The sequence below is a fragment of the Tupaia chinensis genome, unplaced genomic scaffold (genome assembly GCF_000334495.1).
Source record: "Tupaia chinensis unplaced genomic scaffold, TupChi_1.0 Scaffold000298_1, whole genome shotgun sequence".
NCBI classification, from domain to species: Eukaryota; Metazoa; Chordata; class Mammalia; order Scandentia; family Tupaiidae; genus Tupaia; species Tupaia belangeri.
In genome coordinates, this window is record NW_006159787.1 from 597,544 (window position 1) to 620,253 (window position 22,710).

Genomic DNA, 22,710 nt, shown 5'->3' on the forward strand with positions numbered 1-22,710 from the left:
TTCCTCCCTTTTCTCTGCTACGTTAGACGAAGGAGAGGCTAGACAGGGAGAAGGTACAGTAGAATTGATGTAAGGGAGGAAGATGCAAAAGCAGATGAGAGCATCTGACGCACCAGGGCTTTGCTAACTCTCTCACAGCATTTGGTCCTTAATTCCCAAGTGTTCTAGACTGGGGAACAAAGGGCTATACAAAGGGCTATAGGGCCTAGGGGTCTGGGCTCATTGTATTGTCAGATGGATGATGACTGAAACTCCCCAGTTGCCTACTGGCTTATGCAGGTCATTGCAGGTTTGGGTACAGGCTGAATCATTATAGAGTAAAAATCGCAAGACAGCATTTTAATTGGCCTCCTTAGGCCATTTAACAAAAGAGAAAGCTAACTTGCAAGAGCAAAGAGTAATTAATGAAGGGAGCAAACAGAGGTTCATTTAGTAACTTCCCAATAAGTTCCCCTGTTTGTGGGGAGTGGGGGGAGGAGGGAGGTAGCCTGCAACAGCAAGATAAACTGTAGGTATTTAAGTCACAATGCCTCCCGCCAAGAACTGCTCATTACCATCAGATGTTGCAGTGGCAGTGGGGCCAGTTAGAACTAACTTTATTATTAGAAGCAATTAGGGAGAAAAGGGGCAGAAATTTCATTTGGTTATTTCAAAACAAGTTTCTGTGCACAGTTTAATGAAGGCCTGCAGTGTCAAGATAAAATGTGTGTTTTACTGAAAACAGCTTTTGCAAATGACTGCTTGTTACCAGCCAGTATCTTCAGGCAGAGCAGACCCAGTAAGGTTGGATTTACATGCATGCTGTAATATAATAGTTCAGCTGTCTCAGCTTCACAGGATGTTCACAGGAGGTATGGCCTCATGGTGAAGCACGTGGGTTCTGGAGTCAGATCATCTATATTTAATTTCTATCTCTGTCTTTAGAAGCTGAATGACCTTGGGTGACCTTCAGTGATTTTTCTGGGCCTCATTTTTATCCATATGTAAAGTAGACATAATAGTAGTGTTTTTCTCATGGGATTTTTGTGAAATATATCAATGCACCTAATAGGTGCTAGACATTGTTACAATCATTTACTATTATAAACAAGGATCATTTGGGTGAAGAGTAGTTTTCTTAGAAAAAAAACTGCACACTATATAAGTCCAAGTCAATAATGGATCCATTTATATCCTTTGATGAAGGTTGGCAAGTAGAAAATGACACAACTATGTCTTCGAAGTCATAACCATTTTTATCTAAATTAATTTCAGATAATATTTCAACATCTCTATAGAATTCAGATATTTCGGAAAGAACAGATTGCAGTTTAAGTTTGCTAAACCAACCATGGACTGTATCTTTTGATTCCCTACCTTTAAAGTAACAGTTGTGGCTTTCCAGTCTTTTCCTGTATTTGAGCTTTTCACTTATAAATCCCCTAGCCAACCTTTAACTCCTGCCTCATATATACATGTAGGCTAAGAGGAACTGCTATGTGTTCAGTGTAGAAGAATATTTAAAGAACTTCAACTGTTACACAATAGATGGGAAATGGGCTTTGGCTACCTTCAAAATATCCTTTTTGGGACTACCGTGACCATGGTGAAAGAGACCTCTCAGGTGTGGTTTAAAACTCTGCATTGTATGTCTCCATTCTTTAGTGGGGTAAGTGCTATCCTAAAGTGATATTTTTCAAGACCCCTTCATTAAGTTCTCAAGGTTAAAGATTGATTCTCATCAGATGGCTACAAATTTGCACATGTACTCAGGAATATGGCACACTGGATACCCATTAAGCTGTAGTTTTCCAAATCAATAGCATTTAACTAATGTGCCATGCACCATAACATTAGACCCACATGATGCATAAAACTTCTGTCTTGGATCTTAACAAGCAATGGTTCTGTTATTAAAGTCTATTCATTTTGGAGAAGTCAAAACTAGCAAAATGCCCTCTATCCATTTATGTGTTTTCTCAGCCATGCATTAAGTCATGTCATTTTCTGGCTGCCCTGATGTAATTTATACTAATTTGAATAATTCACAGAATTTTAGATCTTACACTGCAGATTATGAGAAAGAAAATGTGAAAAACACTGAGAAGTACATATTGGTGAAATTCACCTCAAAGCCTGTGGGTGCTTATTCAATGTGAGTTTTAGAGAGGGTCAAGCTAATATTTATTTTCTATAACTGAGTTGTTCATTTCATTGAGCACAATTTTTTTTTTAAGTAACTAAACGCATCATAACATGGAGAATTTTCTGTCTGAAAAGACCTGGAAGAGTTTTAAGGAATGGTTTAATCAGTTGTTGATATCCATGCACGATTAGTGTCTGTTAGAAAGCTAAATCTTAAGAAAGGATAGAGCCTGGGGCCCAGCAGGTGGTGTTGTGGTTAAGGTTGCTAGGCTCCCACATGGATGACCATGGTTTGAGTCATGGACCTGGCGGCTTGCTTTCTCACTTTTCCTCTCTCTCTTGCTCTGTCCCTTTCTAGTCAAATTTAAAAAAAGGAAACAAATAAATAAATTGAAATAAATAATTCTTAAAAAAAGAAAGGATAGAATCTGAACAGAATAAAATATGCACCATACGGGCTTTCTGAATGAGAATTTTATTATTTTTTTAAAGAGAAGACAGGTGAATATTTAGACTTACCCTGGATCTTTCCTCTAGTTTTGTCATCATGACGACTGTGGCACTTCGTTGCTCCCATATCATCCTCCAAAAATCCCCAAATGTTTCGGGAAGAGATCCCTGTGTTGCAATATAAGCATTTTGTTTCCTGTAGCCATCTATGTAGTTTGCATTCACATAGTCACTTCCTGGGATGCCTGTAAAACATGGAGAATTGTTCAGCTGGGGGAACACATGGCAAAAACAGCCTGGGACACGACTCACTGACAGTGCTATGCTACTGCTCCACAAGGTGCCGAAGGACGCACTAGACACTGAGGTTCAGGTTCTAAACAAAATTAGAAACAGGCCCTATCACGACCATCACATGTTTTTTTAAAAAAGCAATGTTTAGGTACTATGTCTTTATACTCAATAATAAGGCAAGCCAGGTTTTAATAATATGACAAAGGAAGGAAAGTACAAGAGGTTGTCCATAGATGCCTTTTCTTTCACAGGTTATCTGTTGTTTCTGTTACAATGGCCAGGAAAAACAGTCACAACCTGGTCACATCACTCACTCATGTTCTTCCTCATTTCCAGGCAATAACTAAATAAAAGAATGCTCGTGTTTGAAAATGCAATATAAGGTTGAATATATCCTAATAGTAAAAAAATCCTTTGCAGATTTAGCTAATGGAAATTCATAATAAACCTATTGAATCTTCACAACTCTATGAAGTTCTGCCACTATAATTCTTTCATGAAGAAAAGTGAGGTGCCCAGAGGTTACAATAAATCTTGGCCAGGTTGCTAAAGATGGTGGATTTAATCATAGGCAGTCTCTCTGCTCTGTCTGCATCTTAACTTCTATAAGGTATCGTTTCTTACTTATGCCTCCTGGGGTTTTTGTAAGTAGCAAACAAATCTCTCCTTGGATTAGGACACCTATCTCCTAATTGACTGTCCTATGTCTACTTTTGTCCTCTGTAGTCTGTCCTTCATCTAGAATTTTTTAAAAAAATATTTTTTAGACACTATAAATTCTCTTCTTCAAGTTCAACAATGGCTCTCCTTTATACTTCTAATAAAATCTATACTTTCAACTTCACCTACAAAACCCTGCCCTTTGCAGACTCATTGCACTTACCTCCTCTTTAAACTTTATGTACTAGCTCGCTTTAGTTAGAAAACTTAACCCTTCTACCTCAGCAGCATCTACATTCTAGAAGATGCTCATTCTTCTCATTGCAAAACTCTATGTCTCCATCTCAGAAGGCCTGCACTTGAGTACTCAAGGGACTCAAAACTCCCATGACAATCTTTTATAACTATTTTTCTTTTTTTTTTTTTTTTAATTTTTTTGGAGAAGTTTCAACTATAGGGTGTGTGCGCTTGCCAGAAAGACAGAGACAGAGAGAAAGAAAGTGAGAAATCACCCTCCAGGGGTGATGGCCACGCCACAATCCCTTCTCCTCCATTCTCCTCTTGGGATCTTGGGCACGCACGCACACGGGCCCAGTGTGAGTTTAAGCCACAGGATGTGGGACTCAAACCACGGTCAACTACATGGGAGTCCAGCGACCTAGCCATTACATCAACTGCTGGTTCCGTCTTTTATAATTATTTATTAAAGGTTTTAGTTATGTATTTACTTATTAACTTAATTAATGCCTGTTTCACTCACTAGACTGCATCTCTTTTATTCACCTTTACTACCCTTTGTGACAAAAAAGAGTAACAATGTGCTTCAGTTCCAACAATGAATAAGTAGAAGAGCTATCCCTCATTGCAGATATTTTCACTGAAAGTCTAATTTTCCTTCAGTACAATGCCTTTAAGAGAGATCCAAAAAAATAGAACTTCATCCAAGAAGAGTGGCCAAAGTGATTAAGAACATGACAGCTATTCCATACAGAAAGAAGCATGTATTGTATCCTAGCAAAGAGAAAGGAGGAAGTTAAAGATGAGAGCTGCTTATGAGTATCTGAAGATAGGTTCAGACCTACTCTGTTGATACCCAAGTGTTCAGTTCTGAAGGATGTAACTACAGAGTGAAGAATTTCATTTCCAATATCATAAAGCATTTTGCAAACAGAATCAAAAGAGAATAGGCTTCCTTGGGAGGAAATGAGATGCCTATCCCTGGAGGGGAACAAGCACTTTACAGGGATGGCAGCAAGATATGGGAGGCAGAACTAGAGCATGTGCATGGTCCCTTCTAGCCCTGGGAAAATAGAAGTCCTGGAATTATGGGAAGTATTTTCCTTTATAATAGAACATATGTCCCAAAGCTAAAACTGTGATATTTCACTGATTGCCACTTGCAATTACTTTGGCTGCTTTTCTTATTCAGGTTATAAAATGGATCCTCTCAAGAAAAGTAATGAAAGTCAGATGGAAACTACTGTGTTCTGAGATGAACACATGGATATGGAATACCACCAGCATTAACTGAAAAGCCTTTTGAGCAAAAGCTGAAATGCACGGTTGGTTGTAACATTATTCATCTATTACAGCTACTCAAGAAGCAGTTGGGGTTCTGGCAGCCCTTTGTTGATAAAGATCCTATTCCTCCCTGACACCAAATTACTGTAGATTCAAAGGACAGTTTAAATAAAATCCTCAGGTTACAGCCACTGGGAAGCACACACATCTTACATGTTCACAGGATTTGGTTTTGAGCCAAGAATAAATTCATTCCATAACACAAGGAAAGCCTACTTTCAAAATTTTAATTTGATAGTTAACAACATTAAAGCATTGATAAAAAGGATCCTGGCTAAGAGCCTCACTTAGCTGCCAAAAGATAGGGAACCTTCTTTCCAAGAAAATTCAGAATGGAGAAGTCTGCATTACATGACTCATAAAATGCATCAACTGGGCATTGTGCCACCTCACACCCCCCCCCCCATTCACGAACCCCCCCCCTCACCCCCCCCCCCCCATTAAGGTAACAAATGTGATTGAACGATGCATCTGAGGACACAGAGGAGATGTACGGAGAATCATCCCTAAAGAAAGGGAATTGGACCCTTCCAAACTTTTCTGTGTAAATTTTAATCAGTTATTATATAATGGATTAGGTGTTTGGGGGATGTACTGCTCAAATTTGAATATAATTTGACTTTTCTTCATTTGTCTCCCCTATTTTTCAGGGGGTGGATTATTACTAAATACTGACTGCACTTAACAGAGATAAGAATACAAAAATCCTGCCTGAAGACTATTAGGCACCTGGGATCAATACTGTATCACTAAGCACTTTAAGAACTCAGTACTTGATACACTGAAAAGAAGGAAATCAAAAATGGAAATATAATACTTAATAAAACTAATGATTAGGCTCCTGCTTTACATCCTGAAAATGATGCTAGGGTTCCTCCTCTCTTTTGTCACTTGTTTATAAGGAGGTAGGTGAGTATCTGGAATGGAAATCTCCTTTTGGAAAATCCCTTCACTTACTCTGGTGAAAAGACATTTCACATAAGCTGTTTCTCATATACCCTTTGCAGTGTGGAGATGCGAAAGACAGTTATATTCTCCAGAAAAATCTAACATCTCCTGAGTCCTGTAATCATAAAAAGTTGTGCACAAAGTGGAATGAGAAGATTTCAGAAAGGGTGGCAGCTCCTTCTAAAAAATATTAACCCAAAATTGGAAGTCCCACAGTAGGCTATTACAAGCGGATGAGACTTCAGCTTTCAATGCAACATATTTAACACAATTTTTCAACCAACTTAGAGAACATACACAATGTGCTGGCTTTCCAAACGTTTTGGTGCCATGTAATGCTTCTCTGGTAGCTCTTAATTAGGACGTTTTTACTGGAAAGCTGGATATACAAAATTCTTTCAATTTGGGGGGTGACCTTCTGTAAGTAATGCATATTTGCTTATTTAACTTTCAATTCCCTGACTTACCCAAAAAATGATTTGCATCTGCTAATGCAACACTAATCAGAGTGTACCACTAATCCAAGAAAAGTGTGTAAGAATTAATTGAATTCCTCTGGGGCTATGTTGAATGGAAATCTAACTTAAAAAGGCAGTACGAAAAGAATATAGAATTATTATAAATTTATAGAATTACTAAAAATTGCTTATATTTCTTGGAGTCAAGGAGACTTTCTTCCAATACCATAGAAACAGTGCCGAGGTCTGTTATTTTGTTGTTGTTGCTGTTGTTTTTCTCTTATGTGTTGTCTTTTAGTAAGGGGATGAGTTATTAAAAGAACAGGAACATGCCAAAGATATCTGCCTCTGCTCACTGGCAAAATCTTAGAACAGACTGGCCCTGCTGTAGAAACTATTTCTTGGATTCAATTGGTCTCAATATCATTGTTCAAAAAGACCAGCTTTTAAAATAAGACATCCACATATTTCTTCTTTTTTTTTTTTTTGGAGAGGTTTTTGCTATAGGGCGCGTGTGCTCGCCAGACAGACAGACGGAGACAGAGAGACAGAAAGCGAGAAATCACTCCCCCAGGGGGATGGCCACGCCGCAATCCCTTCTCCTCCGTTCGTTCTCCTCTCGGGATCTTGGGCACACACGCACACGCGTCCGGCTTGAGTTTTAAGCCACAGAGTCCGGGATGCAAACTGCGGTCGACTACGTGGGAATCCAGCGACATAGCTGTTATGCTAACTCCTGGTCCCATGCACATATTTCTTGGGAGCCCAAAGCTTTACTGCATTTATTAAAACAAGTAAGTTTACATGGTTGCTCAGGTATTGTTTGTGTATTCTGAAATTAATAACAGTTATCTAAATAGTCCCAAAACCATAAACAGTTGTTTATTATTGTGATCCTATACATGAGAAACTTCAGGCTGCATTCTCTGAATTCATATTATGTCCATACGTTTCATTCCTGTATTTCAGTGCATTTTGTCAGTTAGTGGACTGTTCTTTCTTGTGGCACTTCAAAATATAACTTACATGCTTTATACTGAGTCTTTGCATTGTAGGCCAACTAAACATGAAGCTGTACACTCAGACCTTTAAAACTAACAGACATAGCAAGGGAAATAACCGGTAGAGCTGTGCTTTGGTATTCTTAACATACAGTGAGCCACAGCAAACAGCTGTTCCAATAGAAATAGGCAAGTTTTAGGCTCTTATTTTCTGGTAATTAGTAGTTATAGTTTTCAGTGAAAAAATAAGCCTGGGCATGGACCTCCGATTCAACTATTCTCTTAATTGTCTGCCAAACTGTGGTAACTTTATCATGAGTTCAAGATGCAAATATAACACCCCTTTTCTTCATCTAAGCATGGGCAAGGAAGATAGGGCTTTATGACACTGTTTCTGCATGTGTCTGAATACTAAGGGAGAGGGATTCCTTGGAAAGAGGAAGCTACTGTTTTTGGAAAAAATATATGTGATAATTAGTTACTGAGGAATGCTTAACAACCTTGAAATCATGTTGCAATGTCAAATAATATACTACCTGGGCTGCTTTGTTATGGTGGGATTAAAATAACTTCTTTTTTTTTTTTCCTTCCTATTAATTTGAGGAGGACTAATTGGACTATATGGCTTTCTTAAAAACAACTACCATCATCCATCCAACTTGATGTGGATTAGATTTCTGGGGTCAGAAGGTAATTTGATTTAAAAAGATTTCTCCTTTTGCAAAGATGTTTCCTATTTTAAAAGGTTTATAATAAACTTTTATGCTCTGACTCAAAAGGTAAGATGGAAAATCGAAGTATTTTGTTGATGTGCAATTAAGTAATCAGGAGAGCAATGCTGGCACTTTTGCATCGTATCACAGGTAGGGACAAATCACGTGGCATTTTAAAGTCCAAGAATAGTACTATGCAATAGCTAAGATTTTAGAGACACAGATCAGAAATCAGAGACTCTTGTCCTGGGTTGCTGGTGGTTTGCTCTTTGACACCTGGCCTGTTATTTAACTCATCCAGATTGGTGATTGCTTATCTGCTAAACGAGGCATGTTGGACAAATTGATTCCCTTAAGTCCTTTTGAGTTCTAAAATAAGATGTCTCTGTGTGGTATTCTTAACCTTCCTGGATTCAAAAATCTCTGTGAAGCTATTTTTAGATAAACAGAGGCTTTGTGTGTCTCAGATTAGGTAGGAACACACTCTTAGGTAGGAACACATTCTGACACCCTTTCAAGCTGATTCCTATCACTTCTTCCTCTGCTGTGTTGAGATGAATTTTTTTTTTCTTTTTTTTTTTTTTTTGTGAAACTGATACTTCAAATCTTGATTGGAACCTGGTGTGGTAAAAATAGAGTATAAACAAAAGCAACAAGAAGTGATGGGCCTAGGAAAGTAGGTGGCCGGTTCGTGGAAAGTGGCCCCCTTTCGAGATTAAGAGGTGAGAATGAGCAAGAAGAGGCAACCTTGGAGGTAGAGTACAACCCTGTGCATGGCTCCAGTGGACAGAATGCGGGTCCACTGAAAGTTGGAGATGGACATTCACCTGAGTGACCTATTCTGTTCGCAATGTGCCTTCAAAACCCAGATATTTTCATTCCTTTAAGTTCTACAGATCTTTTAATGAAGAGATTTTGGTGTCAAAAGGAATCATTTTGTAGTAAGCTAGAACTACTCAAGTCCTGATAAAACACACAAGCTTATTTAGTAAATAATGTCCCCTTCTCCACTCTTACAGACAACAAAACCTCACAATAATTACAAGTTAAGATCTAGATTGCAATTTTACAACCCAAATGCAGAAAAAAATCATGTTTATTTTCCTGATGCCAGCAAAACTAAGAAACAGAAAATAGAGAAACAAAATCCAATAATAATTTTGAGTACAGTAATGTCATTGCAAAGGACGTGGGCCTTCTTTCTCCTTTTCTTGTACCGTGGAAGCTACCCATGGCTGCATCAGAACTGGCAAGAGGAAGAAATCATTTCACAACACACCAGAAAACAGAAAACATCAAACAACAGCAACAACTAAAAGGAAATGTTTTTTACAAAGACGCAGAATATTCTTCTCCCTATCCCTAACGTAGCTGCAGTTTGGCAAATTTCCTGCTGTGCTTCTTCAGAATGCATGGCAATTACCTTAAAAGCTTGCCTTGCTCTGGGGCCACTACAGCTCATCAGCACAGTGAACTAATGGGGAACTGGATAACATTCATTATTCTGTGCCCTCTTTTTGATTTTCAGAACTTCCAAAAAGCTAAGGAGGCTGGGCTTTGAAAACAGGTGCAGAAAAGGAATTGAACGATTGATCTGTTGATCTGTCCTTGAATACATTGCATGATTAGCTTCCTATGATGGGGTATTATCAGTTGCTGTGATAGAGGGTCTCATTTCTCGTTAGGGAGCGCTTTGTCATGAAATAAAGCAGATCATGGACCACTGCATCATAACTCTTCAATTACATCCCAGAAGTGTGGTCCAATTAGTTTATATTAATAAGAATGCAAGTTTTAGGGCTTGCATTGATAAGACTTCACTTATCAATGATGCAGTCAGAGTCAGGCACAGAGTATGGCTACAGGAGCTCTGTCTGTAGGAAACACAGCTTCAGACTCCACATCAGTGTAGTAATCAATAAAATATCCTTAAGCCAGAACCCCTGTGAGGACCAGATGGCTAATGCATTGGAAATTTGTAAAATGCCATGTGGTTATTAGTTATTGGAGTTGACGTAATAAGCAGAAATAAAACCAGCCCACTTATTTCTAAAAACTGTTGATGAAAAAAAATAAATAAATAAAATTCAAAATCTACAAGGCTGTTTTCTTTGCCTTTTTTTTTTTGAGTTTTTTTTTTTTTCCTTTCCTATAGGATTTGTGCACTTGCTAGAAAGACAGAGAGAGACAGAGAGACAGAAAGCAAGAAATCACCCTCCAGGGGGTGGCCACGCCACAATCCCTTCTCCTCCATTCTCCTCTTGGGATCTTGGGCATGCCCGCACATGTGCCCAGCATGAGTTTAAGCACCAGATCTGGAACTCAAACCATGGTCATCTACATGGGAGTCCACTGACATAGCCATTACTTCAATTGCTGGTCCCAAGGCTGCTTTCTTACTTCTATATTTAAAAAAAATATACTAGAAAGGACAAAGTTAGGGGCCAGTTAGTATGGTGGCTAATGTGGCTGAATTCCACATGGCTGACTGCATGGTTCAGTGTGGTGGTTTGAAAAACATGCTAAGCATGTGTGCATGTGCGCCCAAAATCCCAAGAGGAGAATGGAAGAGGAAGGATTGCAGTGTGGCCCCTGTGGGGGCTGCTTGCTCACTTTTCTTCTCTCTCTTTCTCTCTGGCGAGTGCACATGCCAGATAGAAAACTAAAAAAAAAAAAAAAGAAAGGACAAAATTCATTATTTTACAGCTTCCCAGTAGTCTACAACCGGTGTGCATATTCTAACAGAGTCACACCACAAATGACACAGATTTTTCTGCAGCCTCAAAGTAATGAAGCATAGATTCATTACAGTAATCTGCATAGATGTACAATAAAAGTGGAAAAAAAACCCCCAATAACTGAAGACAATGGCAATAAAAATAAACTGACTTCCAGAGGTTTCTGATTTACTCTTTGATTAGTTTCCTGATAACAAAAATACAGAAAAAAAGAGGGGGAAAAACACACAATGCAAGCGGTCATCCTTTAAAATGCTTTTCTCTTTTCTGGGTAAGAAACATCAGCAGACAGAGGATAAAGCAGGAGCAGAGGGATAACTGACTCATCACTACTTGCTCAGCTACATGCAGGAGAAAGATGCCATTTAAATGGCTCTAATTAGATCATTTTTATGAAGACTGAAAGTACCCTGTGAAATAGTTCCAAGTTTCCAAAGCTAAGTCCCATCTAGCTTTCTATTGAAGATAATTAAGGTGTAAAAATGTGTCTGTCCACTGCTTCTCAAAAAGAAAGATGCTTTTACGTATTTAAAAAAAAACACTCATAAATAAAAGGAATTGAACTATGTGATTAGGAGGGAGGGTGAAAGACAGAATCAAAGGGAGGAAAGGCATTAAGAGGAGATTTTGAGAAGTGTATGAAAAAGGAAATTATGAATTAATTAAAAAAATTTGAGATCTATTATGCACAGTCTTGGTCATGATACACATTTTCCATAAACTTCTTAAAGACCCCTTGTCTTGATGTCTGATTGATCTGATTTAGGAAAGAGCACGGGGCAGCTATCAACAGAATTATTTGCTGGGGAAAATAATTTTAATTCTTTGATGTTAGAGCTTTATCTGGAACATCTTTACTCACTATAATGAACATTCTATTAGGAAATGATGGATAAATCGTATTAACTATTTTCCTGTTTGTTTTTGGTTTTACTTACAAAAAATATATCAAGGTAGTAGATATGGCCTGACAAAAATAGGAAAAGGTATTTCACAGCATGGGGCTGATGTGAAACTGGAGAAGATGTTATTATGTACCAACAGCTGTTTTCAATGAATAGTTCAGGCTTTCCCTGGAACCCTCTGTGAGAGACAGGCTAAGACACGGCTTACGGCATGAGTGTGGCGGAAAACGGTGAACTGGCATTACAGATTGGAGGAGTATTAGGAACTTATTTTTATTTAGTTTTTAAAATTAGATTTATCTTAAGGCAGTGATTTCCTGTAAACAGCGACCTCATTTTAAAGGGGGCGAAATTGCCCATCTCACAAACCATCAAGTTGTAACATCATCTATATTATTTACACTTGGATTTCTTTGAACTACTTCTATTAAGCAAATCAAATTGCAGATGATATATTTTGAATTTTCATTTAAAAGAACATATTCTTTCCCCCTCTAAAAATGTGTAATACTAGTATGGGTCTGATTTCCATTTATCAAGTATCAATGTTTTCTTTTGCTTCACAGAATACCCACATATACCGACTTTTTCATTTGATCAGTATTAATTTTTCCAGACATCATATATAGAACAAATTCCATCTGAAGATAAAGGAACTTACTGATAAGGGTTGGCAGGTGGTGGTTAAGATGCTGGACCTCCACATGGCCAACCATGGCTTGAGTCCTGAACCTGGTGGGTTGCTTTTTCATTTGACCTCTTTCTACTGTTTCTCTCTGGTCAAATTAAAGTATAATAATGATAATAATAATAATAATAAGCTAAGTTCATATTTATTTTTAAAAAAGAACTTATTGATAAAATTCATAATAGTAATGATAATCTTAAGTGTTTTCAAATTTTATTAGGCAATTTTTGGTGTGTTCCAAGAACTCTTCTCAGGGTATACACATTAATTCATTTAATCCTCTTAGTAATTCTAAAAGATAGGAACTATTAATAATCCCATTATATTGATGAAGGAACCAAGGCACAGTAACTTGTCCAAGTAAGCTCTTGGAAGCAAACAGAGCCTTGAATTCTTTATCAGGAAAGAAGTTCTTGGGAAGCTTTCAATATATGCCCCCTCCTATAAGAAAAAAATATAACAGACTGCTATAGTCTTAATGGGTCCCCCAAAACTCTCATGTTGAAATTTAACCACCAACATGACAGTGTAAAGTGGGATCTTTAGGAGGTTATTACGTCACGAGGGATGTGCTATATGCATGGGATCAGGACCCTTATAAAAAGATCTATGAAAGGGTGAAGTTCTGTTTTTCATTCCTTTCTACCAGGAGAGCACATAGAATTCCTTCCTCTGAAAGATCCAGCAACAAAGCTCCATCTTGGAAGCTGAAAGAATAAACCCTTATTGGACATCAATCATGCCAAGACCTGGATCTTGGACTTCCCAGCCTACAAAACAGCGTGAAATGCATTCCTACCATTTATCAATTATGCCATCTCTAGTATCTTCTCATAGCAACATAAACAAAGGCATAGACCCATGTCCTAATAAAATTCTTATAACAAGGTCAACAAATACACATGTTAAAGAATGCAAAGAACATTCTGTGGTTTATTCTCTGTCATTTCTAACTCTCTCATTGATAATATAATGTATATCTGCTTTGATAATAGAGGTGCACACCAGACAATAATTCCATTTATAATATACCTGCAAGCTTAAATGTGTGATTTTTGTTTTTTCCTGAAGCCTTAATTCCTTAATGTCCAAGATTTAATATTTATCTGCCTACTCACATTATCTTTCGATTTCAGGATTTAAAGTCAATGTTCATAATTTTAGAGATGGCAGAAAGGGTTTTACACATCCTCATTTTATGAGAAAAAAAGAAAATAGTTACTAAATTGGAGAATGGGCTTCTAAGGGCTTGTATACTGATAAACTCTTGGACATTATTGTACAAATAGAGTGTGGAGGTACCCTTTATTTTCAAGTGGGGTTAAAAATGTTAGTCAGCTTCTCAAGAGGATCCAGCTGGCCATTGCTAACTGTTCCAGTGACATGCCCAGAAGTTACATAGCTTAAAAAGTCATACTAAACAAAAGCCCACATGAAAATCATTGTGTGTCATCTATTCTTTTGAAAAAGCCACTTTAGCATATGTGAGTAAACTGAAAATCTCTAGCTCTAAGATTTGTATCATAAATAGCACACAATGTGTATTTCAAATTCCCTAGACCATTTCATTTTGCTAGCTAAAAAGGCATTGTTTTGGAATTTGGTATGATATTCACAAACATCATAAGTGACTTCAGAAGTGATAAGCCCAAGTGGTCTCTGAGAGAACAACAGCAGTGTGTCCAACTAGCATATATTGGGATGTTGGAAAAGTCATGCTGCATTTTTGCATACAGAAACATGGAAAAAATATGTCACGACTTCTCTGAAAACCCAACATTAGCATTCTGGCTCTGTCTTTTACTATTCATCATGAATAAGTTACTTGACTTTTTCAATGTTTGTTTCCTTATCTGTAAATTCAGAAAACTAGTTTTGGGGGTCATTTTGAGCACTATTCCTAAAATCCACAACACCGGGAACCACAGATGGTGTAGCAGTTTTGTCACTGGACTCCTTCATGGCTGACTGCAGATCGAGTCCCAGACCCACTGACTTGAAACTCATACAGGTGCATGTGTGCCCAAGATCCTAGGAAGAGAATGGAGGATAAGGGACTGCAGCATGGCCATCACCCCTGGGGGACGAATGAAAGTACAGTACTAGGAGCACTGAAAATCAATTATATTTTAGAACAAAAACTTTTAACCCAAGACTACGATAATTAATGTTTGCTCATTAGAAGGCATTACAACAAATAACCTGCCGCTAATTGATAAGCCTGGGTTTAAGGGAAATTCAAGACATACAGAAAGAGATTTATGGTGAGTAGATCACCCATGGAACCAGTGATCTGTACATGCTCTTGACAATACTTCTGCAATGCTATGTCTGATGTGTTTAGATCACTGCTGAGTTCCCATACTGTGTTACTGCCCAGGTTAGTTATGCTGTAAGAAAAGAAATAAAATTCTTTTTTTTTTTTTTTTTAACCATAGGGTATGTCACTGAGCAGAGACAGAGACAGTGAGAAGGAAAGTGAGAAGTCACCAGCCATGGGGATAGCCCCATGAGAGTAACCTCGATTTCTTCTCTTGCATTCTTCTCCTGGGATCTTGGGCATGCATGCACACATACCCCATGTGACTGGGTTGTCAGAAAAGTCATGGTGTGCTTTTACACAGAAAAAATATGCCATGACTTTTTTTGACAACCTATTACATAGAGATAACTCTCAGAAGTTAGAAATGAAGAGAATATAGCTGAGAATCTTGATACTCAAGTCAAGCTAGTTAGTGACCAAATTCCAACCCAAACTCAGAATTCCTTGTCCTTTACCTTCTGGTTTGTCTGTCCGTCTTTCTTTCTTTCTTTCTTTCTTTCTTTCTTTCTTTCTTTCTTTCTTTCTTTCTTTCTTTCTTTCTTTCCTTCTTCCTTCCTTCCTTCCCTCCTTCCTTCCTTTCTTTCTTTTTCTACTTTCAGTATAGTTTCTAAACAACTTTGGATTCCACAAGATTAAACATACATTGTGTTTATGTACATGTAGCACTGGTTTCCATTTGGTCTTTATTTGAAAATGTGTACCTTAAGTCTTTAAAAACAAAACAAAAACAACAAAAAGAAAAAACAATCGTTTCTCTTCTTTTTCAGGAATTACCAAGTTCTTTCAACAACTGCTTAAATATGGAGAGGACTCCAGTGGTAATTGGATTTGTCAAAAATGCAACTGTATTTCCCTATTGCTTACTCTATAATTCAACAGTTAAAAGCATTTTGTGATGAGGACTCTCTTAAATTTGTTCTGCATTCTACCCAACATTAAAAAAAAAAAACAAAACTGTGATTTGGAAACATGTCATAAAGTGTCACTATTTTCAAGAAGTTCAGTGAGCATGTTGGTGCCCACACACGATTGCTAATTCTTTATGTTTTCTTCCCCTGTCATCTTCTCAATGGAAGTGGGGTGTGAGTGTGCTCTATTAAACAAAGATAAAGCCAAGAATCACTGTGGCCACTCCCAGTTTTTCTGTAATGCCTGTCAGATCACTCTGCAAAGCAATGTGAAGAGTGGTTAGCAACAAATGAGAAAATAACAAAAGCACCCAAATTAAAACCCTCAACCAAAGTCATTCAATTTGGAGACAAAAAGAGAACTCAACAACACATTAAGTTTTATAAACTGTGTGTGAAATCACTTAATATTTTAAAATACTTGAAAAGTCTGGCCCTGTCTTACCCCAGCTGCCTTTTGAGGAGAAAACTCAGTGGGTTTATAGTTCTAGGTGCCAGCATTTTTTCTCATGTGTTTAAGACAGAGGACATTGACTGAACTTGTAAACACTTCCTAGTTAAGACTTAGTTTAACATAAAAATGCCATTCATGCTTGTAATCCAGATTAAAGCTCACCATATAGCCCCTGAACTTCCTAACCTTTTGCATAACACCTAAAATTGAAGGAATCTTGATTTCTAAGTCAACTCTTGATTTGGTGAATAGCTGTGGACACAGAGCTATGAAGCAGATTTTAGTCTGATTTGAGTGCTTTTGCTTTTATACTATAAAAATAACTTAGGGATGAAATTGGCATCATTTCCAACTAATATAAAGAAGGTACAAGGAGACACTTTTTTTCCCTTGACGTACTTTACTATGTAAATATGGAAAATAACAGGTTAAGGAAAATAATGACCAACTGGCAAAGGCAGGGAACTGGTAACACTGAATGATTTCATTCTGAGTGGAAGCAATGCTACAATACAACAAGGGCAGACTGACAAGTTCTCTAGAAGGATCCTGACATTTCTATTTTTCTTTTTTGTATTTTAAAATTGGAAATAAAGAGATAAAATGTAAATCCCATTTTTATAATACTTAAACTTTTATTTATTTATTTATTTAAATTTGACTAGAGTGGACAGAGTAAAAGCAAGAACAAGAAAGTGAGAAAGCAAACCACCAGGTTTGGGACTCAAACTGTGGTCAGCCATGTGGGAGACCTGTACCCTCAACCACCATGCCACCTGCTGGCACATCATCAAAATACATTAATCACAAAATGAAACAGGACTTGAAAAGAAGCAATTACATATTTGACACTATCTTGCCTAAATTAATGTTGGTAAAACTTTGGCGAGCACCTCTTTTCAGTATGGAAAAAAGGTAACTCTTGAACACCTAGTGTCTTTGGCTGCCTAAAAAAAGGATGGTAACATTTTCCATCAATAAAAGTAATTTGTGAGAATTTTACAAAATACATTTATACCACATACTAGTATTTTGAGGCAAGAGGTTTGCTGCAGATATGGCTTGCTTAAATGCTAAAAAACTGGAAGTAAGTCTGCTGGTTGGTTGCCTTTGGTATTTACTGGGAAAGCTTTCCAGCTGAGACTCACTTAGGAAATTAATTTTGGACACTACAGACACAGGTAGGACCTGACTTGGTCAGAATTATGAACTAAAATGGAGTCATCACAGTCTCTCTCTCTCTTTTTTTTTTTAAAGAGAGACTTTTGCTATAGGGTGCATGTGCTCACTGGAGAGACAGGAAGACAAAAACCAAGAAATCACCACAATCGCCTCTCCACTCTCTTGGGATTTTGGACATGCACATACATGAGTCTGGCATGAGTTTCAAGCCTCTGGGTACAGGACTCGAACTGCTGTCAGCTATGTGGGAGTCCAGCGATGTAACCATTACACCATCTGCTGGTTCCAGTTATCACATACTTTTAAAGAAGACAAAGGTACAGATATCTGAACAAGTATAAATGAAAGTGTTTGAAGTATAAAGTCCCAAAAAGGGTTATTTCTAGGATTATCATTTTTTCTCTTTGAAAAAAATTTTCTTTCTTTTACTGCCAGAGATTGTATGCATTCATCAGAGAGAGAAGAGAGAAGAGAGGAAGCAAGGAAGAGAGAGAGAGAGAGAAAGCTCTTTCTCATGGGATGTGGTCATGTCACAATCCTCCCTCCCCAACTTCTCCATCTCATCAGGACCCTGAGCATACACTTCCACATGCCTGTAGTACTTTTTCAAGCTGCTGGTGCTGGGACTTAAACCACAGACAGCCATCTGGGATTTGGATCTCTTAATTGCTGAGCTATGGGGCTGGTTAATGCTGCTAGTATTATATACTGTTTTCTAAAACATCTGCAAGAGGGTAAACAGTAAGCTTTTGAGTATGACAAGGCATCAAAGCTCCAGGAAAGGATGTAAGTGACTTTTGAGGACTTTTCAATCCAATGTGCTACTATAACCAAAAAAGACTAACACGATGCTAAATGCTGGGCATGACATCTTAATTGTCTTAATATGCAACATGAAATAAATTTATTATTGGAAAGAGATAAATGACAACTATCCCTCTCATGAATCCTTAAAAGAAGCTTCTTCTTTTTTAAAATAATTATTTATTTTATTTTTTTATTTATTCATCCATTTATTTTTTAATTTGACCAGAGAGAGACAGAGGGTGAGAGAGAGGAAATGAGAAAGCAAGCCACCAGATTCAGGACTTGAATTCCGGTTGGCCATGTGGGAGTGTCCAGTGCCTTAACCACTACACCACCTGCTGGTCCCGAAGCTACTTATTTTTAACATCATCATCATCTTTTAGGAGCAATCATTCCCTCTGAAATGTACCCTTACTGCAACTATGATAGATAGATTACAGAACAGTTCACAAATCAGATATACTAGACATTTCTAATGCACTTAATTTATATTTATCATCATATCACCAACTTTTAACCTTTAGACCATTGTTCATAGACATTCAGACTTATTTATAAATGAAAAATATCCATACCACTCTTAAAATAGCCTCTAAGTTTCTGGGCCTCTGCTCATTTAGAACCATTAACTATCCTAAGTAAAATGGGCAACCCCAATTTGCTTCCCATTGAAGAACATCAACTACCAGTGATTTCAAGGAAAAGAGCAATGAAGATGTTCTGCTGAGAAGTCACCCTGGCAAACAGAAAGGGCAGGCCAGAAGAAGACTGAGTCCACCATGAGAGCTAAGATCTTGTGATTTTGGGGATATGATTAATGAAGATGTTCTGCTGACAAATCACCCTGCCTCCACGCACTGAGTGTCAAGACAGGTCTAAGTGAAAAGTTGCCAAAATCTGAATACTATCTGGGTCCTCGTATTCATCAATTACCACTGAATCTATGACACAAAGGGAGAAAAATGCAATGCCAAAGAGTTTGCAGACCACATCCTCCTGTGTGCCTCTGATAGCTCAGATTGATCCTCTAGAAATTAGGAAGAAATGAATAACCCATAGATGACTAGAAATCACCACAGGGGCACGAGAAATATGTGAAACCAAGAAAATACTTCTCTCCCAAGGGAAAAAAATAACTCCTCTTCATACAAAGATAGTACAATGGAACTCATGGAAATGTTTGATAGAGAATTTAGAGTATTCATAGTGACACAACTAACAGAGATGGAAGAGAAGAGAGACAATGAACACTAGAAAAAAAATGCCAATGAGTTCCAGGAGGTTAAGAAGTTCTTAAGAGAGCAGAAAGAGGAAATACACACCATTAAAAAAATATCAAATGGAACTATTGGAGATGAAGGAATTGGAAATGAAGGTCTTCTCCAAGACATGTTATAGCCAGAATGACGAAAACCACAGACAAAGACAAGATACTCAGACTGGCAAGAGAGAACCATCAAATTACCTACAAAGGATATCCCATCAGGCTAACAGCAGACCTCTCATCCGAAACAATGTAAGCAAAGAAAGTATGGGAAAATATATTCAAAGTGTTGAGTGGAAAACAATTTCAACCAAAAATACTATATCTGGCAAGATTATTCTTCATATGGAAAGAATTTACCAATACCAGATCAGCTCTCCAAGAAGTTCTGAAGGGAGTTCTATCCCAGGAGAACTAAAGTCAAACACAGAAATAAGAGTTCTAAAACAACTAAGAAAATGGCTAGCTTAAGGGTAGGGACATGTCCAGAGATGAATGTTATTTTTCAGAATTTAAATACAAAGATCAGACCACAACAGAAGATAAAGTACATGAGTTCGAACTGGCGAAATAGAATTTTATGACTTTTGACTAAAACATTACTGATCTTCTATGCTTTGTTTTCCAGTGTTAAGGAATTTTGTTACCCCTTGAGTTGTGGACATGTCCATGTACCTACTATTTGAGCCGAATCCTAACCTGTTTCCTGGCTTTAGGTATAAAGCAAAGTTCTCTTAACATTTTTGGATTTTGATTTATTAAAGCTAAAACTGCCTTCCTTGAAATTAAAAAATGTATTTAAAAAATACCTGTTTAGTGACCACAATAAGCCAAATAGCCTCACCTCTGTGCTATTTTATAGTCCATTCATTCCACTCACAGAGTTTCATGCCTAAAGTCAACTTTTGTTCACAGATATGTATATATATCAGCTGAACTTACTATTGAAAGCATTTAGATTAATTAAGAGATATTTTGTGAATCAATACAATGTGGGAAAGAATAAAAAAATGGAAAGCCACTGTAGATACAGAGACAGGGTGGGAGGAGGATAGGAAATGGCAGAGGGTGAGAAATAAGGGGAAAATATGTGTGTGTGTGTGTGTGTGTGTGTGTGTGTATAAGAAATACGAAGTTGAAAATTATTTGTTGATGATAACATGTATGATTAAGCCATTTTATAGCTTTATAGTGTATTCTGGCTGGAAAATCTCATTTTGTATGCTGTGGTGATGTTCAGTGAAAGTATACAAAATAAATAAATTAGTATAAAAAAAGAACGTCAGCTACGTTATGGAGTCATCAATGGTAGAGAAAAGGTGGTAATGAGGGATGCTCTTGTGTCATATGGTGCCAGGAAAGAAAAGGTCAGAACAAGCTATGCCTGAATCATAAGCAATGATTTTCGTAGTTAGCTAATAATCTATCTAAAACCTTATTATCTGCACATATGTAAGCCCAAGAAAACATAGGTATGAATAATGTCTTACCTTCTATTGCTGATAGAAGAACCCGGGAATGGTCGTATGCAATTACATTGGCATATCTATTCTTTGGTTTGTTTACTTCCAAGTTTGAATGTTCCCATGTGAACTGCTGGCCAGGGTCAATTGACTTTAAAAAGAAAAGCAGCATACACATAAAATCAATGCAGAATCACACCAATTATAGACATTTATCACAAGTAACAAACATGATGCAAAAAGAAAATTCTGTACCCTTACTTCATCAAGTTGATCCTAGCTGTGAAGCCAAACACTAACACGCCCAGGATAACATGAAATGATTAATCATAGTAAGGAACAGTGATAGTCACCAACATTGATTCAAATTAAGAAAAAGAAATCAATAGAGATGTTCTGTTACTATTGGGAAAGTAGGCTTTTATTTTTAACGTTTCCATTTCCTTCTCTACTGCTGTAGTTTATAAGTTACCTTGGTTCAATATTCATTTCAGTTCTGTGAACATTATTTTATTTTGATTACTTTTCTCTATTTTTTTTTTTTTTTGTATCTGGGTTTTGGCTCAGTTTTTGAGAGTTGATTGGTCTTTTACTGACTTCACTGGGCACAGGTCTGCCGTTCGTTCTTAAGTTACATGCCCATAGATAGCTCAGAGGCAACTTGAGGTTGTGTCTGTTTCTCCATAAAACAGTATGACGAATAGCACAAAGCAATTTGTACAATTCATAGTTAACAATAATGATAAAGAAAGGAGTTGACTTGAATCTAAAAATCTTAGGATCTTAAATAAGAAACCAGTTCAGAGAGTCTAAACATTTTTCAATTTATCATTATAGCTTGTGTTATTATGTTTGTATTTTGCTTCTTTCATTCCCTACTTTAATCTTATTTTTCTGGTATTTAATGCATTTCTTTGATGTCTCAGATTAACCAAAATTATTTGTCAATCTAATAAATGTGATACACATATAGAGATAAAATATATAATTTCTTAATAGTTTCATAGAAACATTATTTCGGGACAGAAATAGGTTTAAAGTATATTTCACTAGAGAATTTTTAATACCCTACAATGTTACGAATTTTTTTTTCTCTCATAGAATACTGATAACCTCTTTAAGATTTGTAATTGCACACTTTTTTTTTTTGAGAGGTTTTTGCTATAGGGCGCGTACGCTCACCAAACAGACAGAGAGACAGAAAGCGAGAAATCACCCCCAGGGGGGATGGCCATGCCGCAATCCCTTCTCCTACGTTCTCCTCTCGGGATCTTTTTTTTTTTTTCTTTTTTTTTGGAGAGGTTTTTGCTATACGGTGCGTGCGCTCGCCAGCCAGACAGAGAGGGACAGAGACAGAAAGCGAGAAATCACCCCCCAGGAGGGATGGCCACGCCACAATCCCTTCTCCTCCATTCTCCTCTTGGGATCTTGGGCACACACGCACACGCGCCCAGCGTGAGTTTAAGCCACCGGGTCTGGGACTTGAACTGCTGGGAGTCCAGCGACATAGCCATTACGCTAACTGCTGGTCCCAAGATTTGTAATCACATGGCATATGAAAACTTGAGTTCAGTAATTATACGAACATGGTGGTAATTGATAAAATCAAGTGTTTAGTAATGATAAAATAACTTTATAGTCAGATAAAATAAAAAAGAATAAATACATTATATTACATTAATAGAATCTTTAAGCAATTATTTCTGATTTTCCATGCTCTCTCTCTAAACATATATATATATGTATATA

The 22,710-nt window shown here is 37.3% G+C and overlaps 1 protein-coding gene across 24 annotated transcripts in view; it reads right to left on the reverse strand.

Moving 5' to 3' along the window:
• Positions 1 to 22,710, reverse strand: part of PTPRD (protein tyrosine phosphatase receptor type D) — a 457,704-nt gene that overhangs the window by 62,676 nt on the left and 372,318 nt on the right. For all 24 annotated transcript variants that reach the window (XM_006150805.1, XM_006150804.1, XM_027772789.1 and 21 more), the window contains 2 exons: positions 20,989 to 21,112; positions 2,644 to 2,819 (listed from right to left, as the gene is read on the reverse strand). In XM_006150805.1, coding sequence (XP_006150867.1) covers positions 2,644 to 2,819; positions 20,989 to 21,112 — 300 coding nt within the window. The remainder of the gene's footprint in view (positions 1 to 2,643; positions 2,820 to 20,988; positions 21,113 to 22,710) is intronic.